The sequence below is a fragment of the Schistocerca piceifrons genome, chromosome 5, assembly GCF_021461385.2.
Source record: "Schistocerca piceifrons isolate TAMUIC-IGC-003096 chromosome 5, iqSchPice1.1, whole genome shotgun sequence".
Classification (NCBI taxonomy): domain Eukaryota; kingdom Metazoa; phylum Arthropoda; class Insecta; order Orthoptera; family Acrididae; genus Schistocerca; species Schistocerca piceifrons.
This window is the reverse complement of record NC_060142.1, coordinates 567320315-567337530: the sequence shown is the minus strand read 5'-3', so window position 1 is coordinate 567337530 and position 17216 is coordinate 567320315. Positions and strand designations below refer to the sequence as shown.

The following is a 17216-nucleotide window of genomic DNA, read 5'->3' as shown; positions in this document are numbered from 1 at the left end:
GATATTAAGCCAGAGGTATCGAGTCAAATAAGTTTCTGATGAATAATAGGATTGTGCAGACCGAATAACCCAAAGAAAAGAAATAAATTTACAACCACGGACGAAACATATTTAGTTATTAAGGCTGTATAAGTGAGCTGTAAGCAATGAACAAGCGAAGAATTTAAGCAGGTAGGCTGAAGGACTCAGGAGGAGGAAAGGAGAGGTAGATAGAAATTTTACCAGGAAATTTTAAATAAAATAGTGTGCAGAGGAGTACGAAAGAGGCAAGACTGAATCATTGTTAGAGAAGATAGGGAGGGCACATCCGATATAGATGAAATGAGAGAAAGAGAGGCAGGTAGGCAGACCCAGAGGCGGCTGACCTATACTGCGCGCGCAGGGGCACCAAAAATGGGATTGACCTGTACCGTAGTTTAGTATAAATGGAATGGGCGTACCTACCCAAGGATGAGGAAAAAGATGTTTTCATAGTATCAACCCTTACATAGATTGGAACCCAAAGGGAAAGGGTGGTATAGTGACCTGAGAGTGTAGTGGAAAGTTTCTCCCGGTAAATTTGAATTCCAAAATTTTTTAAGTAGAAAAGACAAGTCCTGTGCGAGAAGATAGAAAAAAGAGAAAACCCCCAGTACAACTAATTTTTTTCAGACCCATAAAACCGGTGGTTATCATTGTAACAGCTTTTTTTTTTTAAAAAAAAAAAAAAAGTAAAGACTCTACTCAGAATAACGCCTGAACTTTGAAACTGGCTAAGTGGAGGGATTTATTTTGGCTCAATCCTGGAAGCAAGAGTAGATAAATCTATTGGAAATAGCTAATACTTGTTTTACTATTAGTTTATCATACTACTATGTCTATGAAAGATATTACCAATGGCTTAATGAAATACAGGAGATGGAAGAGTGTTTTTGTACCTAATGTTTTTATGTAGTACAACATAAGAAGATAAGTGTTAAGAAAAAAATAATTAAAATATATGTTGTGTGCAAAATAACGAGTGTTCGAGCTAAGGGGAGGGATCTGTAGTGCCGCCCCCCCCCCCCTCCCACACCCCAGCATTTTACGAAAGCCTGTAGACACTTGTGTTCCAGCCGTTTCGAACACGCGTTATTTTAAAGCAGGGCTTAAGGATAAGCATGGGATACTACACCCATTTATTGTTTTTTGTGCAGGTGAAACTGGAAGGGAGATAATTCGTCGGCACTGGCAAGTGTTTAGCGCGACCTGCCAAGAATAAGCAAATATTGCCCGGAAGCTCCATGGCCGGCTGCAAAGAGTAATGTAGCATTGTATTGTTAAAAAACAAATGGAGAGACTCGAAATAATGACTGTTTATTAGATATTGAAATCCTGTTGAGAGTACGTGGACTGGACGTGGATAGTCAGTCATGACAAAAGCTTATGTATTAATTGTGTATTAAAATGTGTAATTAACTGACTCTGGGTGCCCAATAATGTGTGGGCTTACGTCATAAAGTTAAGTTGTTTTTTTGTACAAAGTGGAAATAAATATGTTCTGGTGCACTGAATGATATTCCAAGAGTAGCGTATTTTTTTTTAATAAGAAAAGAGAGAGAGCGCGAGAGAGTGAATATTTTCCCTTCCTAGCAGTGAAATCTTCGGAGAATCATCCGGTGCTAGCAGAAGACAGCGGTGCTGCAAGAAAGCAGAACCAGCATTCTTCAACAAGTAAGTCCACGAAAATGCTTAAGCTGTATAGAGAGCGCTTAACATTACACCAGGCCACCGCAGTTGGCATTGTGTCCACAGATTCTTCTGCTGTCAAGGAGAGTTCCAGTTCCATCAGAATTGAACTATCTTTGCTTTGCTCTTCGTCTTTTTCTTTTTTTCTCTCTCTTTTGATCCTGAAATAATTTGTCATCACGTTGACTGAATGTACATTCGCTCATACTTTACTCTTGCCTCAGTATGACAAACAGTCCATCATTTCATATTCATGTATTCCTTTTTCTTTTTAAATACTGAGCAAATCAGTGAATGTTGAGGATGGTGTTTTGTACAATTTACAGACAAAGGTGGTTATTGACAAGTGATCTCCAACAGTTTCCACATTTTGGGTCTGCCAAATAGTGGCATGACATGTTCAAAAATGTAAGCATTAAAAACATTTTTTGGGTGGTGGGACACAAAGCTTCACATCACACATGTATACCATAACTTTAACCTTTCCTGGAAGGACATTTCCTTCAGAAGCTGATATGAAAGCATCTGTATCTATCCAATTATCTTATGGACATTTTTGTACACATCACACACAATGTACACTTTGGCACTATAGACTAGAATGTACCTTCTTGTCTGTCTGGAATGTAAGATCTCTGTGGGAGAACTACTCATATCGTATTCAAAGTTTTATGTGAAATAATGATCACCGGCATGTGACCCAGTCTTTCCCATGTTCAAGTGTTTGATATTCTGCAACAGAGGAGGCTTTAATAGTGGTCCATTTCACATCTTTTCCAATGTGCTTACTTCTTCAAATTTATCTTCTATTTCTTCCATAAAAGAAAATGATTTTGTCACTCTGAAAGGATCTCCATCTGTTCCAGCTGCAGTAAAAGTCATCTGGTGTGATAACTGCTGCCAGGAGTTCTCATCCCCCAAGATTGTGGGCATCTACAACTCGACGTGCATGAGGAGCTAGCAGTTCAGCCATCAAAAGTATGATCTCATGTGTTTTCAGAGGACTCTACAGAAAGGGTACATAATGACCTCACGATGTTGGGTTGGCTTATAAACACAGATAGTCTATGTAGTTACTGTGCACAGATGGTCTTTTATGCTGTAGGCAGGTGCCACTATTTAAGGCATCTGTCCCCAACACTACAGGAAAAAATTTGGAAAAATGGATAACAAACCCAGAAGAGGACCAAAAATTATTCCAGCCAAAAAATCTGATGTAAAGTAAATGGGTCAAGATGTAAAACAAAGGAAGTAGAACCAAGAAAAAAGAGCCGGTGAACATCAAGGACTCCTACCATGAGTTACAGAGTCAGAGTCAGAGTCATGAGGACAATCTGAGGTGGCAGTCTGCAGCACAAGAACTGAAAAAGGTGCTGTCAGTGCTTATGACCCCATGCTCACCACTCCAATAGTTATGAAGCAGTCGTGAGGTCCCAGAAGAGGAAATCTAGATGATACATGGTTACAATGAGCGGTCTTGCTTGTGCCCGTTGTTGGGGGAAATAGAGACCATATACGTAGTATCTTTGCCAGTGGACTCCATGCGCACATCAATATCATTGGAGGTTGAGGATACAAGAATCTATCTTATATTCCTTTTCCTACTGCTTGACAATAAACAATCCTTCATCTAGAAATTTCAAAAGTTAATCATCTTCTGTCTCTGTAAATAATACTATTGTTACTTTTTCCAGTGCTGACAACACTCTGTCATTCTCCTTCAGATGCAGTATGACCAATAAGCACAAAGCTTTTTTTTGCAAGAAATATCAGCAAATATAAACAAAGTTTTCAAGGGCGATGAGCCACAGTCATGCAATACTTTTTAATAGAGTGAAGGGCCATTTGACTGTGTTGTTATATTTATCTTTTGCACCACCCAGATTTCGGCTTTTATGGCATTATCAAGTAATGTGCTAAAGGCTGTTTGACCATTATTAAGTCGTGGCTTAAAAAATATAATAATACACTGTCAAATAACAATTTACTCTTTTAAAAAATGCAAATTAATTATTAAACCTCACCTATTTCCTTGATCGGTTGTCTCACTCCAATTTCATTATTCACACTCATCACTGACACAATAACAGTGTCTGGCCTTATGGCCGCTTCTAAGTCAGCCAGTGATATAATACCATTAGGTCCTACAGGAAGGAAAGTGACATCAAAACCTTCCGCTTCCAAAGCTCTGCAAGAATCCAGTACACATTTATGTTCCTAAAAACAAAACAAAAAATGACTCAGAACTTAAAAAGAAACTAATGGTTTTGAAGAGCACATGGAAAGTCTGTTACATATAAGAACTTACTGTCTGTGTTGTAATAACATGTTTCTTTTTGCTTTTATAAAATCTTGCAACACCTTTAATAGCAATATTATTTGACTCAGTCGCACCAGATGTAAAGACAACCTCTTTGGGATCACATTTAATCAGATCTGCTATTTGCTGTAAGATAAATGTATGATTATTCATTTCATTATACAATAACAAACATAGAAACTCAATATATTGTTGCTCATTTGACTGCAAAAACTGTTAAGATAATCATCTTGAGTTTAGTGCTTCCAACTACTTACTTTTAACTGCACAAACAAATGAGTGTCATGTTGAACTATGAATACACAACTTCTGGGAAAATGGCATTATTACTACTATTACTGTGGAATTCAAAGAACTAAACAGCTTGGTTATCAACTGCCTCCCCCTGCCCCCTCCATCAGGATGTTCAAGTAAAATAATGATGGTTGAAATGAGAAAAGAAAATAGCCTGTTCCAGGGCCTTTGACATCACTGATGTGGCCAAAATTTGTGACATAGTATTTTAAATTAGGTGTTTACATGAGAAATAAAATCCAAATAACTCAAAACAGTAGGAAGTTAAGAGGAGCCAAAAGTGAAAAAAAGGGATGTATACCAATGTGTATACGGGCTCAGCTCGAAGCCCCTGAAACAAATGCCTTGCAGCTTGCACACCATCCATTTCTGCCATACTCGATAAGATGGGTCACCATGGCCATTCTGTCTATAATGGTGTGAAAAAAGGAGCACTCCAAGGAAAAATAATTTTATTAGCTTACACATTGAAAAAAAATTAAAAATGTTTGTAACATGCAATGGTGCAGGGGCAAAACACAGCCACACACAGTGAGAGGCACCTGCCCTACCAACAACACCCCCCCCCCCCCACCCCACTCAGTTGCATGTGTGAACACATGATGGATTTGAATCTAGCGCATGTAGCGCTCTTGCATGAACCGAACTTGAATCTTTGTATGATGTGTGAATTTTTTCCAACCAATCAATGCATCCATTGCTGACAAGCAGCATTTTAGTGTTGTAGTGTGTAGTGCTCACAGCAGTTTTTCATTGCAAGGAAAATGATGAAACAACTGGAGCAGTGCTACTCCATGAAATTTTACCAGAAACTGGGCACAGTCAGGAGGAAACCATTGGGCAGATTGAAACGGCTTTCAGTGACAATGATATGGGCATCACACACATTAAAGATCAGTAAAACTGGTATAAAGATGGCTGCACATCAGTAGCGAGCAAGCCACGCTCCAGTCAGCCATCAACATGCTGAAATGACAAGGTCACTGCCAAAGTGAACACTGTTGTAATACAGGACCATCGTTTGACTAACAGAGAAACTGCAGAGAAGGTGGGCACCAGTACTTTTATCGGCACAATCCATAGAGACCGAAGATTTGGCACAGAGAGAGTGTCAGCAAAATTCGTGAAGAAGCTGCTGATAATGAAGGAAAAGCAACTTCGTTTTAAGGTCTCACGGGGCACACTGGAGTCCACGAGCAGTGACCTCGACTTCATGAACACCATAATCATTGGTGACGAGTCCTGCAAAAATGGGCATGACACAGAAAGCAAATTCCAGTCATCACAGTGGAAGCATTCGTCATCACCCAGACCAAAGAAGGCCCGCCAAACATGCAGCAACGTCAAAGTGATGGTGACTACTTTTTTTACTTCTGTATTGTGGTACACCATGAGTAAGCACCACAAGTTCAAACACTCACCAAAGAGTACTACAGGGATATCCTCCGTCACCTAACTGATGCTGTGCGGCACAAGAGACTGGACTTGCGGTTAACAGGAAATTGGCACCACCATCACAACAATGCTCCAGCACATTCCTTGCACTAAATTCAGACATTTTTGGCAAAAAAAGACATTCCTGTGCTTCAACAGGTTCCCCACTCACCTGATTTAGCCCTCTGTGGCTTCTCACTGTTCCCCAAACTCAAGAGGCCATTGAAAAGAACAAGAGTTCAAACAAGAGGGGACATTTGGCAGTAATGACAGCTGAGCTAAACTCCACTCAGAAAGAGGCTACTTCAGTGTGCTTCCAACAATCGCAAAACTGCTGAGAGAAATTTTTGGAGTCCCAAGGGAACTACTTTGAGGGTGATCAGGTGTCAAATGCTCCAGGTAAGCCAGATTCCCCCCCCAATTACCATGGGTAGGGAAGTATTACTTATTGCCTCCTATTATAGTAGTATGCACATAAGAAGGAAGCTGTGTGAAGTAATTCTGCATCCGCGCGCGCGCCCACCCACCCACCCACCCACACACACACACACACACACACACACACACACACACACACACACCCCACACACAGAGAGAGAGAGAGAGAGAGAGAGAGAGAGAGGGGGGTACTTTGTAGTAGAGGTGGCAAAAAATAACGTAACTGATAGAAATAATTGGTTACTAAGAAGTAACGGTTACTGCAATAACCGTTCCTCTGATACAAGCAGTTATTTCAATAACTGTCTAGTGTCAACAGTGCCTCACACCATCTGTTGACCAAAGATCGTACTACGCTTTCCCATCAACTCATCGGAGATCTGGTTACGAACGAAGGAGAGGGATAGACCATTTGGAACGCGTTCTATAGGCCATGGGAATAACTGTGAGACTGCGCACTATCTGTTGATAAGAACTGTGTAACATATTGTGTGCCTTCGTTACTTTTAGCACAAACAATTAAATAAAGTTAATGTCCGAGCGGTGGCTGATAGGAGCTGCAGTACAGGCATTAACAAGTACGGTCGTTCCCTTGAGCCACCGCCTTATATGTCAATTTAGCTTGAACGGGTAGTATAAAGAGAGTTACCATAAGGAATTCGAGCGACTATGGAAATAACTGTCAGAGATCGGTATATCCTCTGGCAGTTATCGTTATTAGCTCACAGTTCTCGTTCTCTGGCAGTTATCGGGCTACCATTAAAGGTAACCTGGCAGTTGGTATCAGAATAACTGTGTGTCTGTGTTCCTGCACAGTGACTCCAGTCTTAGACCCCGGGGATATTTCCAGAGACAATAGTTACTGAAGCGAACAAATATTTACATACTTCTTCGGAAAGAGCCGCTGGCCATCGCGAATGACAAATAACATGTCAGAAAGTATAGCATAATACAGTTGAATATAATAATTATTATCCTCATCATTTGTCAGGAGATTATCAAAATATGTGAATATATTACAGTAACTGCTAATATTTACAGAATTGATGCACTGTCAGAATAAAACACAGTTACACACTTTTAACAAATTTATCATACACACAATACCCGATCTTGACTGTTGCGACCAAGTGCTGTCAAAACTGAAATATAGCAGAATTTTTACCTAAACTGGTCTATCGGTCTCTGTTACGATATTCATCTAAAGACTAGGAGGGGGACAATGGAAGCGTCTGATTCCACCCATCTGCTTTGACGCAAAGGTGTTGTGTGCGAATGTCATTACGGCACGGTGTTTATGAGTTGGTTTTTGTGTGGGGTGGGTGGGTGGGTGGGGGAGGGGGGGTTGGAGGGGTTGGAGGGGGGGTTGGGGGGGCTGGCTGATCTAGTTTGCAGTGCCGGAATTTGCTGGTGGTAATTAATTTTTTTATTCTAGTTGTGATGTTTTGTGTATTTATGGAGTATTGAATGTGATTTAATTTATGTTTGATTTGCGGATTTTTGGGATTGTGGTTTTATTTTTCGCAGTTGTAGGTGTTGGTTTTTTGGCATCCGTAGTTGTGGTTCATGGTGTGGGTTCCTGTAGTCACGGCCTAGTTCATGAACCACAGGCAACGTATGACTGGCCAAGTAAGTGGTCCCGACAGTCGGGATACCAGTTACTTTGGAATAAGGCTGGGCATCTCGGACATATTCTGAGTCGTCGTCACCTTTGTGCTCATACGGCAAAGACTACCAAATCCACCGGTTAGTACCTCAGCCGTTAGGGGTAAAACCCAATGGGACTCGGGGCAAGTAAGACTAGCAACCTGCTTCCCTGGTACTTTAAATATGATGCTGGCAACAATCAGAGCAAAATGCCTCGGACCTTTGGAGGTGATGGAGTCCCACCTCTAACTGACAAACCAGGGACTCCTAAGATACGACTTGGCAAACAAATGGTAATGAGATGGGGAGCTATTAATATCAATGGGGGGTACTCTGGGAAGAAGGTAGAGCTGGCAGAGGCTGCAAGTAAGATGGGGCTGGACGTTTTAGCTGTTAGTGGCATTCGGGTAAGGGGTGAGAAAGAAGAGGAAGTGGGAGAATACAGGGTCTACCTGTCAGGAGTCAAAGCAGGAATAGCACAATGGGGTGTAGGGCTTTACATCAGGAAAGAAATGGAACCCAGCGTAGTTGCAATAAGGTATGTAAACGAACGACTGATGTGGATAGCAAGAAAATTAGGATTGTGTCAGTATATTCGCATTGTGAAGGGACAGATCAAGATAAGATGGATAGTTTTTATGAGGCACTCAGTGATGTAGTTGTTAGAGTAAAGGACAAGAACAGTGTTCTGCTCATGGGTGATTTTAACACCAGGATTGGAAATCGAACAGAAGGATATGAAAAGGTTATGGGTAAATTTGGAGAGGATATGGAAGCCAACAGGAACGGGAAACAACTCTTGGATTTCTGTGCCAGTATGGGCTTAGTAATCACAAACTCCTTTTTTAAACATAAGAACATTCACTGGTATACTTGGGAAGCCAGGGGAACCAGATCTGTCATTGACTATATAATAACAGATCAGGAATTCAGGAAGGCTGTTAAGGACACACCTGTATTCAGGGGATTCTTTGATGACACTGATCATTATTTAATCTGCGGTGAAATTGGGATTGTGAGCCGAAAGTGCAGGAGGTCAGGTCCATATGTAGGAGGATAAGAGTGGAGAAACTTCAGGATAAGGAAATCAGGCACAAGTACATAACAGCGATCTCAGAAAGGTGCCAGTTAGTTGAATGTAGTCAATTACAGTCATTGGAAACGGAATGGACAAGGTACAGGGACACAGTACTAGAAGTGGCTAAAGAATGTCTTGGAACAGTAGTGTGTAAAAGTAGGATGAAGCAAACAGCTTGGTGGAATGACACAGTCAAGGCAGCCTGTAAAAGGAAAAAGAAGGCATATCAAAAATGGCTACATACTAGAATTCAGGTAGACAGAGAAAGTTATGTTGAAGAAAGAAACAAAGCCAAACAGATAATTGCAGCATCCAAGAAGAAATCTTGGGAAGACTTTGGAAACAGGTTGGAGACTATGGGTCAAGCTGCTGGAAAACCATTCTGGAGTGTAATTAGCAATCTTCGAAAGGGAGGTAAGAAGGAAATGACAAGTATTTTGGACAGGTCAGGAAAATTGCTGGTGAATCCTGTGGATGCCTTGGGCAGATGGAGGGAATATTTTGAAGAGTTGCTCAATGTAGGTGAAAATAAGATCAGTAATGTTTCAGATTTCGAGGTAGAATGGGATAGGAATGATGATGGAAATAGGATCACATTTGAGGAAGTGGAGAAAATGGTCAATAGATTGCAGTGCAATAAAGCAGCTGGGGTGGATGAAATTAAGTCGGAACTCATCAAATACAGTGGAATGTCAGGTCTTAAATGGCTACACAGGATAATTGAAATAGCCTGGGAGTCGGGACAGGTTCCATCAGACTGGACAAAATCAGTAATCACAACAATCTTTAAACATGGAAACAGAAAAGATTGTAACAACTACAGAGGTATCTCTTTAATCAGCGTTGTGGGTAAAATCTTCTCTGGTATTGTTGAAAGGAAAGTGCGAGTATTAGTTGAGGACCAATTGGATGAAAATCAGTGTGACTTTAGGCCTCTTAGAGGTTGTCAGGACCAGATCTTTAGCTTACGGCAAATAATGGAGAAGTGTTATGAGTGGAACAGGGAATTGTATCTATGTTTTATAGATCTAGAAAAGGCATATGACCGGGTTCCTAGGAGGAAGTTATTGTCTGTTCTACGAGATTATGGAATACGAGGCAAACTTTTGCAAGCAATTAAAGGTCTTTACATGGATAGTCAGGCAGCAGTTTGAGTTGACAGTAAATTGAGTTCATGGTTCAGAGTAGTTTCAGGGGTAAGATAAGGCTGCAACCTGTCTCCACTGTTGTTCATATTATTTATGGATCATATGTTGAAAACAATAGACTGGCTGGGTGAGATTAAGATATGTAAACACAAAATAAGCAGTCGTGCATATGCGGATGACTTAGTTGTGATGGCAGATTCAATTGAAAGTTTGCAAAGCAATATTTCAGAGCTAGATCAGAAATGTAAGGACAATGGTATGAAGATTAGCATCTCCAAAACAAAAGTAATGTCAGTGGGAAAGAAATATAAATGGATTGAGTGCCAAATAGGAGGAACAAAGATAGAACAGGTGGACGGTTTCAAGTACTTAGGATGCATATTCTCACAGGATGGCAACATAGTGAAAGAACTGGAAGCGAGGTGTAGCAAAGCTAATGCAGTGAGCGCTCAGCTACGATCAACTCTCTCCTGCAAGAAGGAAGTCAGCACCAAGACTAAGTTATCTGTGCACCGTTCAATCTTTCGACCAACTTTGTTGTATGGGAGCGAAAGCTGGGTGGATTCAGGTTACCTTATCAACAAGGTTGAGGTTACGGATATGAAAGTAGCTAGGATGATTGCAGGTACTAGTAGATGGGAACAATGGCAGGAGGGTGTCCACAATGAGGAAATCAAAGAAAAACTGGGAATGAACTCTACAGATGTAGCAGTCAGGGCGAACAGGCTTAGATGGTGGGGTCATGTTACACGCATGGGAGAAGCAAGGTTACCCAAGAGACTCATGGGTTCAGCAGTAGAGGGTAGGAGGAGTCGGGGTAGACCAAGGAGAAGATACCTGGATTCGGTTAAGAATGATTTTGAAGTAATAGGCTTAACATCAGAAGAGGCATCAATGTTAGCACTGAATAGGGGATCATGGAGGAATTTTATAAGGGGGCTATGCTCCAGACTGAACGCTGAAAGGCATAATCAGTCTTAAATAATGATGATGATGATGATGATGATGATGATGATGATGAGTTGTGGTGGACCTATATAGGTCACCAGAAATGACCGATTCCCATTTTCATAGTTGTAGGTGTTGATGTTTTGGTATCGTCATCTGAGGTTGACCTATGTAGGTCAAGGGAATGTCTGATTTCAATTTTTGTACTTTTAGTTGTGGGTATTGGTGTTTTGGTATGGTTACCTATGGTTGACCTATATTGTTCAAGGGAAGTGTCTGATTCCTGCAGATTTTTGTTGGTGTAGCAGAATGCTGTATTTATTTATTTATTTTTACTAGTTTGTCCTCACCCTGAAACCCCCATTTCCCGCAGTTGTCCCGTTGGTTTGACTGTATTCTTGGTGGAAGATGTTATGTTATGTGGTTTATTCATCTAATTACATACAATTTTCAAATCATTTGATTTGATGCACAGGAGACATGTCAAGGTTTACAAAAGAAACTTTTTCACTTTTTTTAAGAGAAATACAAAAGTTTACATTATATTTTACATTTCTAAGTTACAGCTACACATGTACATAAAATAATACATGTAATACAATCCCTGAGTTCAGATTGTGAAGCTGTCCTCAATGATTTCATCGACAGAATAACAACACTTTTCCACCAGAAGAGTAAAGAGCAATCTTTTCAGTGAACCAATCTCCATTTTAAATATATTACTGCCTTTTATTTTATTGAAAATTTTTAACCCCATATACTCTGGTGTTTGGGCGTAAAGTTTTAAACGATGTGTTGGAAGTTTGAAGTTATCTCTGTGGCGAGTGCTGTAGTTGTGGTCAAAACGGAAAGTGTCTAGTGTATGTTGATTTCTATATAGGAACACCACCATCTCATATATGTAAAGTGAGGGGATAGATAGTATTTTTAAATTTTTTAACAGTGGTCGACAGGATTCCCGTTTTTTTTTTTTTTTTTTTTTTTTTTTTTTTTTTTTTTTTTTTTTTTTTTTTTTTTGCAACACACGTTTCTAATTACTTTCTTTTGTAATACTAGGAGCCTAGTGACATTTGCTGAATTTCCCCAGAAGATTATGCAGTAACGAATAACTGACTCAAAGTAGCAGTGATAAACTATCTTTCTGGTATCCATGTTTGTGGCACCTGACAAAATACACATTGCAAATGCTAAGTTGTTCAGTTTATTTACTAAGTAATCTATGTGTACCTTCCAATTTAAATTTTTGTCAAGATTTAGGCCTAAGAACTTCACGTGGTTTGCTTCTGTGATATCCCGATCATTGCAAGTTATCTTTATTTCACTCCTTTTTACAGATTTAGCTTCAAATTGCATCATTTTGGTTTCAGTTACATTTAGTTTTAGTCCATTTTGATAGAACCAAGATTCAAGTTTTTCTAAAGTATTTTTGGCTTTTTCTGGAATATTTTCAGATACCTCATTTTCAATTAGAACTGATGTATCATCAGCAAATAAGACTGAATGAACATCAATAGCAAGTGGTAGGTCGTTTACATAAAAAGAAACAGATAGGGACCCAATATCGAACCTTGTGGGACTCCTTGGGGAACTGTTTTCCGGTCTGATGAATAATTGGTTCCATTTGAAGTTAAAATTACTCTGTTTCCTACCTGACAGGTAAGAGCTAAACCATTTTAAAGCAGTGTCTCTGATTCCATACATCTGTAATTTGTGGAGGAGTAATGCATGGTTCACTGAATCAAAAGCTTTAGTCAAATCACAGAATATACCTGTGACCTTTCTACCTTTATCTAACGTGGAGCATAGTTTTTGATAAACTCATTTATAGCATTCACAGTGCTTTTACCCTGTTGGAGTCCGAACTAGTTTTAAAAAATTATATCATTTACAGTAAGAAAGTTATTAATTTGTTTTGCTGCAATCTTTTCAAACACTTTAGAGAAGACCGGCGAGAGAGAGAGAGAGAGAGAGAGAGAGAGAGGGCAGTAATTCCCCATATCTTCTGTCGATCCTTTCTTGAATAGAGGTTTGATACCATATTTCAATACCTCTGGAAAGCATCCCTGTTCAAAAGATTGATTTATAATAGTTGACGGTGGTTGGGAAATAATATCGTACACATACTTGATTACAGATGTTATTTCATCCCACCCATGTGAGGTTTTGTTTTTTAGAGACAATATTTCCTTTTCCACATCCCTTTGGGTGATTTTTTCAAATTGTTTAAAAGATGTGTTCTGGCTGTTTTCCAAATTTGTGATGCCCTGACAGAATGTCATATCCACATCCGATCTTACTACATTTAGGAAGAATTCATTGAAACAACTTGACATCTTAACAGGGTTTACTATAATTTCATTTTCATGTTTAATTTTCAAAATCTCATGAATTTTTGCTTTGGCTCCTAGTTCAGACTGAACAACTGACCACACTGCTTTTGTTTTATTTCTGTGTTCTCGTATGAATTTATTATTTGCCATTTTTTTAACTGCCACTACAACTTTCCTAAATACAGCTTTATACTGTTTGACATAAATAACAAAATCCGGATTTCTGTTTGATTTTAACTCATTGTGGAGCTCTCTCTTTCTGGCACTAGAGATTTTCATTCCTGTTGTAATCCATTTGAGTTAACCATTAACTTTCTTTTGCTTATCTCTATGAGGAAATGATTCATTAAATACCTCTAAGAAACAATTTAAGAATTTGTCATAGTTTATCGAGCTTGAACTATTGTAGTCTACAGGCCAGCTTATTATACTTAATTTACTGTGGAATAAATCCATTTTACTTTTACTGAGATCCCTTTTTATATACACTTCTGGAGGCTTTAGGTTATTTGCTTTTGGGAGCTCAATAAACAGAGCTGAGTGATCTGAAATACCCAAGTCTAAGTAGTATTTGTGCTTATTTCCACTGTCAAATTTGTAGTTAGTAATAATATTATCAATGCAGGTCACTGATCTGCTGTTTTCCCTAGTGCCTTCAGAAAAATTTAGCTTGAAACCAGATTTCTGAATTAAGTCACGAAATTTTGAGGAATCATTGCTTTCAACTAAGACATTTAAGTTAATGTATTATTTATATGTATCTTCATGTTTGTTGCCATGTGTATGTAGTGACGTCATAGACACACTTAAAACAGCTACTTCTGGCATATTGATGACATCCTGGGTCAAGGCAGACAGGTGGAATCAGACACTTCTGTAACAAAAAGTCTTTCAAACATACTGTAAACCGTGCTTTTGGACCAAGGTAAGTGATTTTAGGCCTTTATGTAGATTGCTGTTCCTATTCCTAGTACTGATATGTGTTGAGCTATTGGTTGGAAATACTTGTAACAAATTTTATTAAGGAATAAATATACTAGGAAGCAGTGGTTAGAATACAAAGTTCCTTGAACAGGTTCCTACATGATGTTCCTGAATTTATAACACGCTTTTACATGCGAAAAACTTTTGCTACATTTGATGAGTTACCACAGAAAATGCTCCCTTATGAAATAAAAGAGTGAAAATATGTAAGCTCTTCTATATCTATGTCTCCTACATCTAACATCATTCTCACTGTAAACACAGACTTGTTTAGGTGCTTCATCAATTCTGTGGTATGCCCTTCCCAACTGAATTTATTATCGAGTTGTAGTCCCCTTTTCGATCTGCATGTCTTCATATGTGATAAACATGCTGTAGCTGGAGAAATCTAGCAGTTTCCTAATCTCACATAAAACTTGGATTAGTGTACTCACACTTCCCCCAAAAGGACTATTTTTTACAGGACAGGAGTAAATGAATCTGTCACATTATGTATATTTTTTGTTGTATTACAAGGCTGTACACTTATTCTATTAAGTGAGCAGCACAAGAAATTAAGCTTCGAATTTAACCTACAGTATTCAGTTTAGATATTACTTCATACTTAAAAATGCACTTTGTTAACATTTTACTTAAACAGTACTGTGGCGAAGTGCCACGTACTTCCTGTTGCAGCTGCGAAGATAATATTTCTAATAGTGACCGATAGCCTACAAACATATAATATGAAACACTAATAATCATTCTAACATCAACTAAAATGTACCCGGAGTTAATTAGCTAAGGTTATGACACGATTCATACAACATTCCTGCCATTTCACACTACTCGCAGTTATACTGATAAATAAACTGATGGATTCAACTAAGTCGTTATTCAACTGTAGCCCCGTCAGAGTATTCGGTATTCGCTAGTGAAAAATAACTTGACAGTTGTTAATAACTGTTAAAAATAACGGTTATCAAAGAATAACTGGACCTGTGATAACGGTTACTCCAGAATAACCGATTGGCCCACCTCTACTTTGTAGTGTCAGCAGTCTGTCCCATGCCACACACGTCAGCTGTTGCCGACCCCAGAAACTGACAATGTTGAGATAAGTGCTACAAACTGGTCTATTATTTCAGCTTATGACTCTTTCAAGCAGAATTTAAATTCTCCAGGAACTATCACTGTTGCTTCTTAACATAATACTCCTTGTGTTTGCTTTAAGACACTAATAGTGGACACTACAGCAACTAATTACCCTCACCATATCCACAATAACAAGAAAATCAGTGTTAAATGTTACACACGCACCCCAAAGCACCTGCTATGGGCTCACATAGAAGAATGATGCTATTGGCAGGAGCATCACATGCTATATTTCTCCTTACCACTGTGCACTACCCTATCTCACACCTTCTGATGTGCACACCACTTCAGCCACAGGGGCATACTAATTGAGAATATGTGCTGCCATTGAAGAGTTACCATAGTCACACTGGGATGTGTCTTCTTACAATAAGATGAACTCATGGATCAGCCTGAAGTGGACAATACATAGTACAATAAAATTGCTTATTTCTGAGGCTTGTACAGAAATAAATGGCTACCAGCTGACAGATTGGCCAGGTGGCGATGGCCAATCTTTCTTTCTTTTTGGATGGGTGGTGGGGGAGCAGATTTAGGTTCAGGAAAGCAGAAAATTGAAAAGATAATAGGAATTTCCTTGCTAGTAGTTTTGTTCCAGCTGAGAGTGTAGTTCTATATCACTTTCGATTTTTCACGTTTGTCATTGTGAGGTTTTGGTTTCTGTTAGGATTTTCCTGTTGACTTTTGGGACAGAAAATAACATTTCTTCTCTACAGCCTGCAGCCTGTGGGCCATGCAGCCATCGGTTGGTGTTAGGCTGTTGATCTGTCATTCTTAGCAGGTGCCCTTCTGGTGATGCCGGAAGAAAATAAGACATTTCTGGCTGTGCTGGTCCTGTGGTTAACATTGGTATATTGAGTTTTGGAACTGAGAAAGCTGGTGTCATTTCCCCCAACTGGATGAAAGGCTTTGATATTTAGCTATAGCTGCAATTTTTGGGTACTAGTCATCTCTGCTGTAAAATTAGTTTCTATGTTTACAAAGTTTGATGCCATTTTGTTAGGATAGGGTCTTCAACTTTTTCCAAGCATCTTTATATGAAACATCTTGATATTATAGGCGGTCAAGCATTTCATATTCCTGGATTTTCTTCTCCTCCTCAAACAACTTAACATGTCAGCGAATGAAGTGATAGTATACTGGGTAATTTACACATGTAATAGGTCGTCCACTAGGAATTTTTGAAGTGATGCCCTTTCACACTTTACATAAGTAAGTTCATAGGTTCATTAGAACAGAACAGAACCAAGACACGCAGAAACAGTAATTTAGTTAGTTGGAATAATAACTCTGAATTGCAAAGGAAGCAGGTATGAAAAATGTTCACCTTTGAGAGTGGGACAGACAATGGGTAAACTATCAAGAGGTCTTTGTCAAATACAGTGTTGCTATTAGGCAAGCGAAACAACCTTCCTGGAAGGTATGCTGTGAGAAAGTGGAAGATACAGCTGTCACAGCAAAACTTCATATCTTCACAAAAGTACCAATAAATCCAGGAGGCACACCAAGGAGAGAATGGTGGGTATATAAGGAAATCACATGAGATGCCAGATGTGCTCCTCAAGACTAATTTCCCTCAAGATGCTCTGTCAACAATACAGACCAAGGTACTACAATAGGTAACCAATGGGAGAACTGGGAATCTGCCAGTGAATTGTTGACTTGAGAAAAAAATCCAGTGGGTGGTGAGAACACTTCAACCATTCAAGTCACCAGGCCCTGAAGGAATTCTTCCAGCTCTAAAGCAACAAGCA

General features: G+C 39.2%; 1 protein-coding gene across 1 annotated transcript in view; it reads right to left on the bottom strand.

Annotated features, from left to right (window-relative positions):
- Positions 1–17216, bottom strand: part of LOC124798215 (cysteine desulfurase, mitochondrial-like) — a 121472-nt gene that overhangs the window by 91486 nt on the left and 12770 nt on the right. Inside the window, exons 4-5 of the mRNA XM_047261520.1 lie at positions 4016–4153; positions 3732–3924 (exon numbers count right to left, since the gene is read on the bottom strand). Of these exons, the coding sequence (XP_047117476.1) occupies positions 3732–3924; positions 4016–4153 (331 nt within the window). The remainder of the gene's footprint in view (positions 1–3731; positions 3925–4015; positions 4154–17216) is intronic.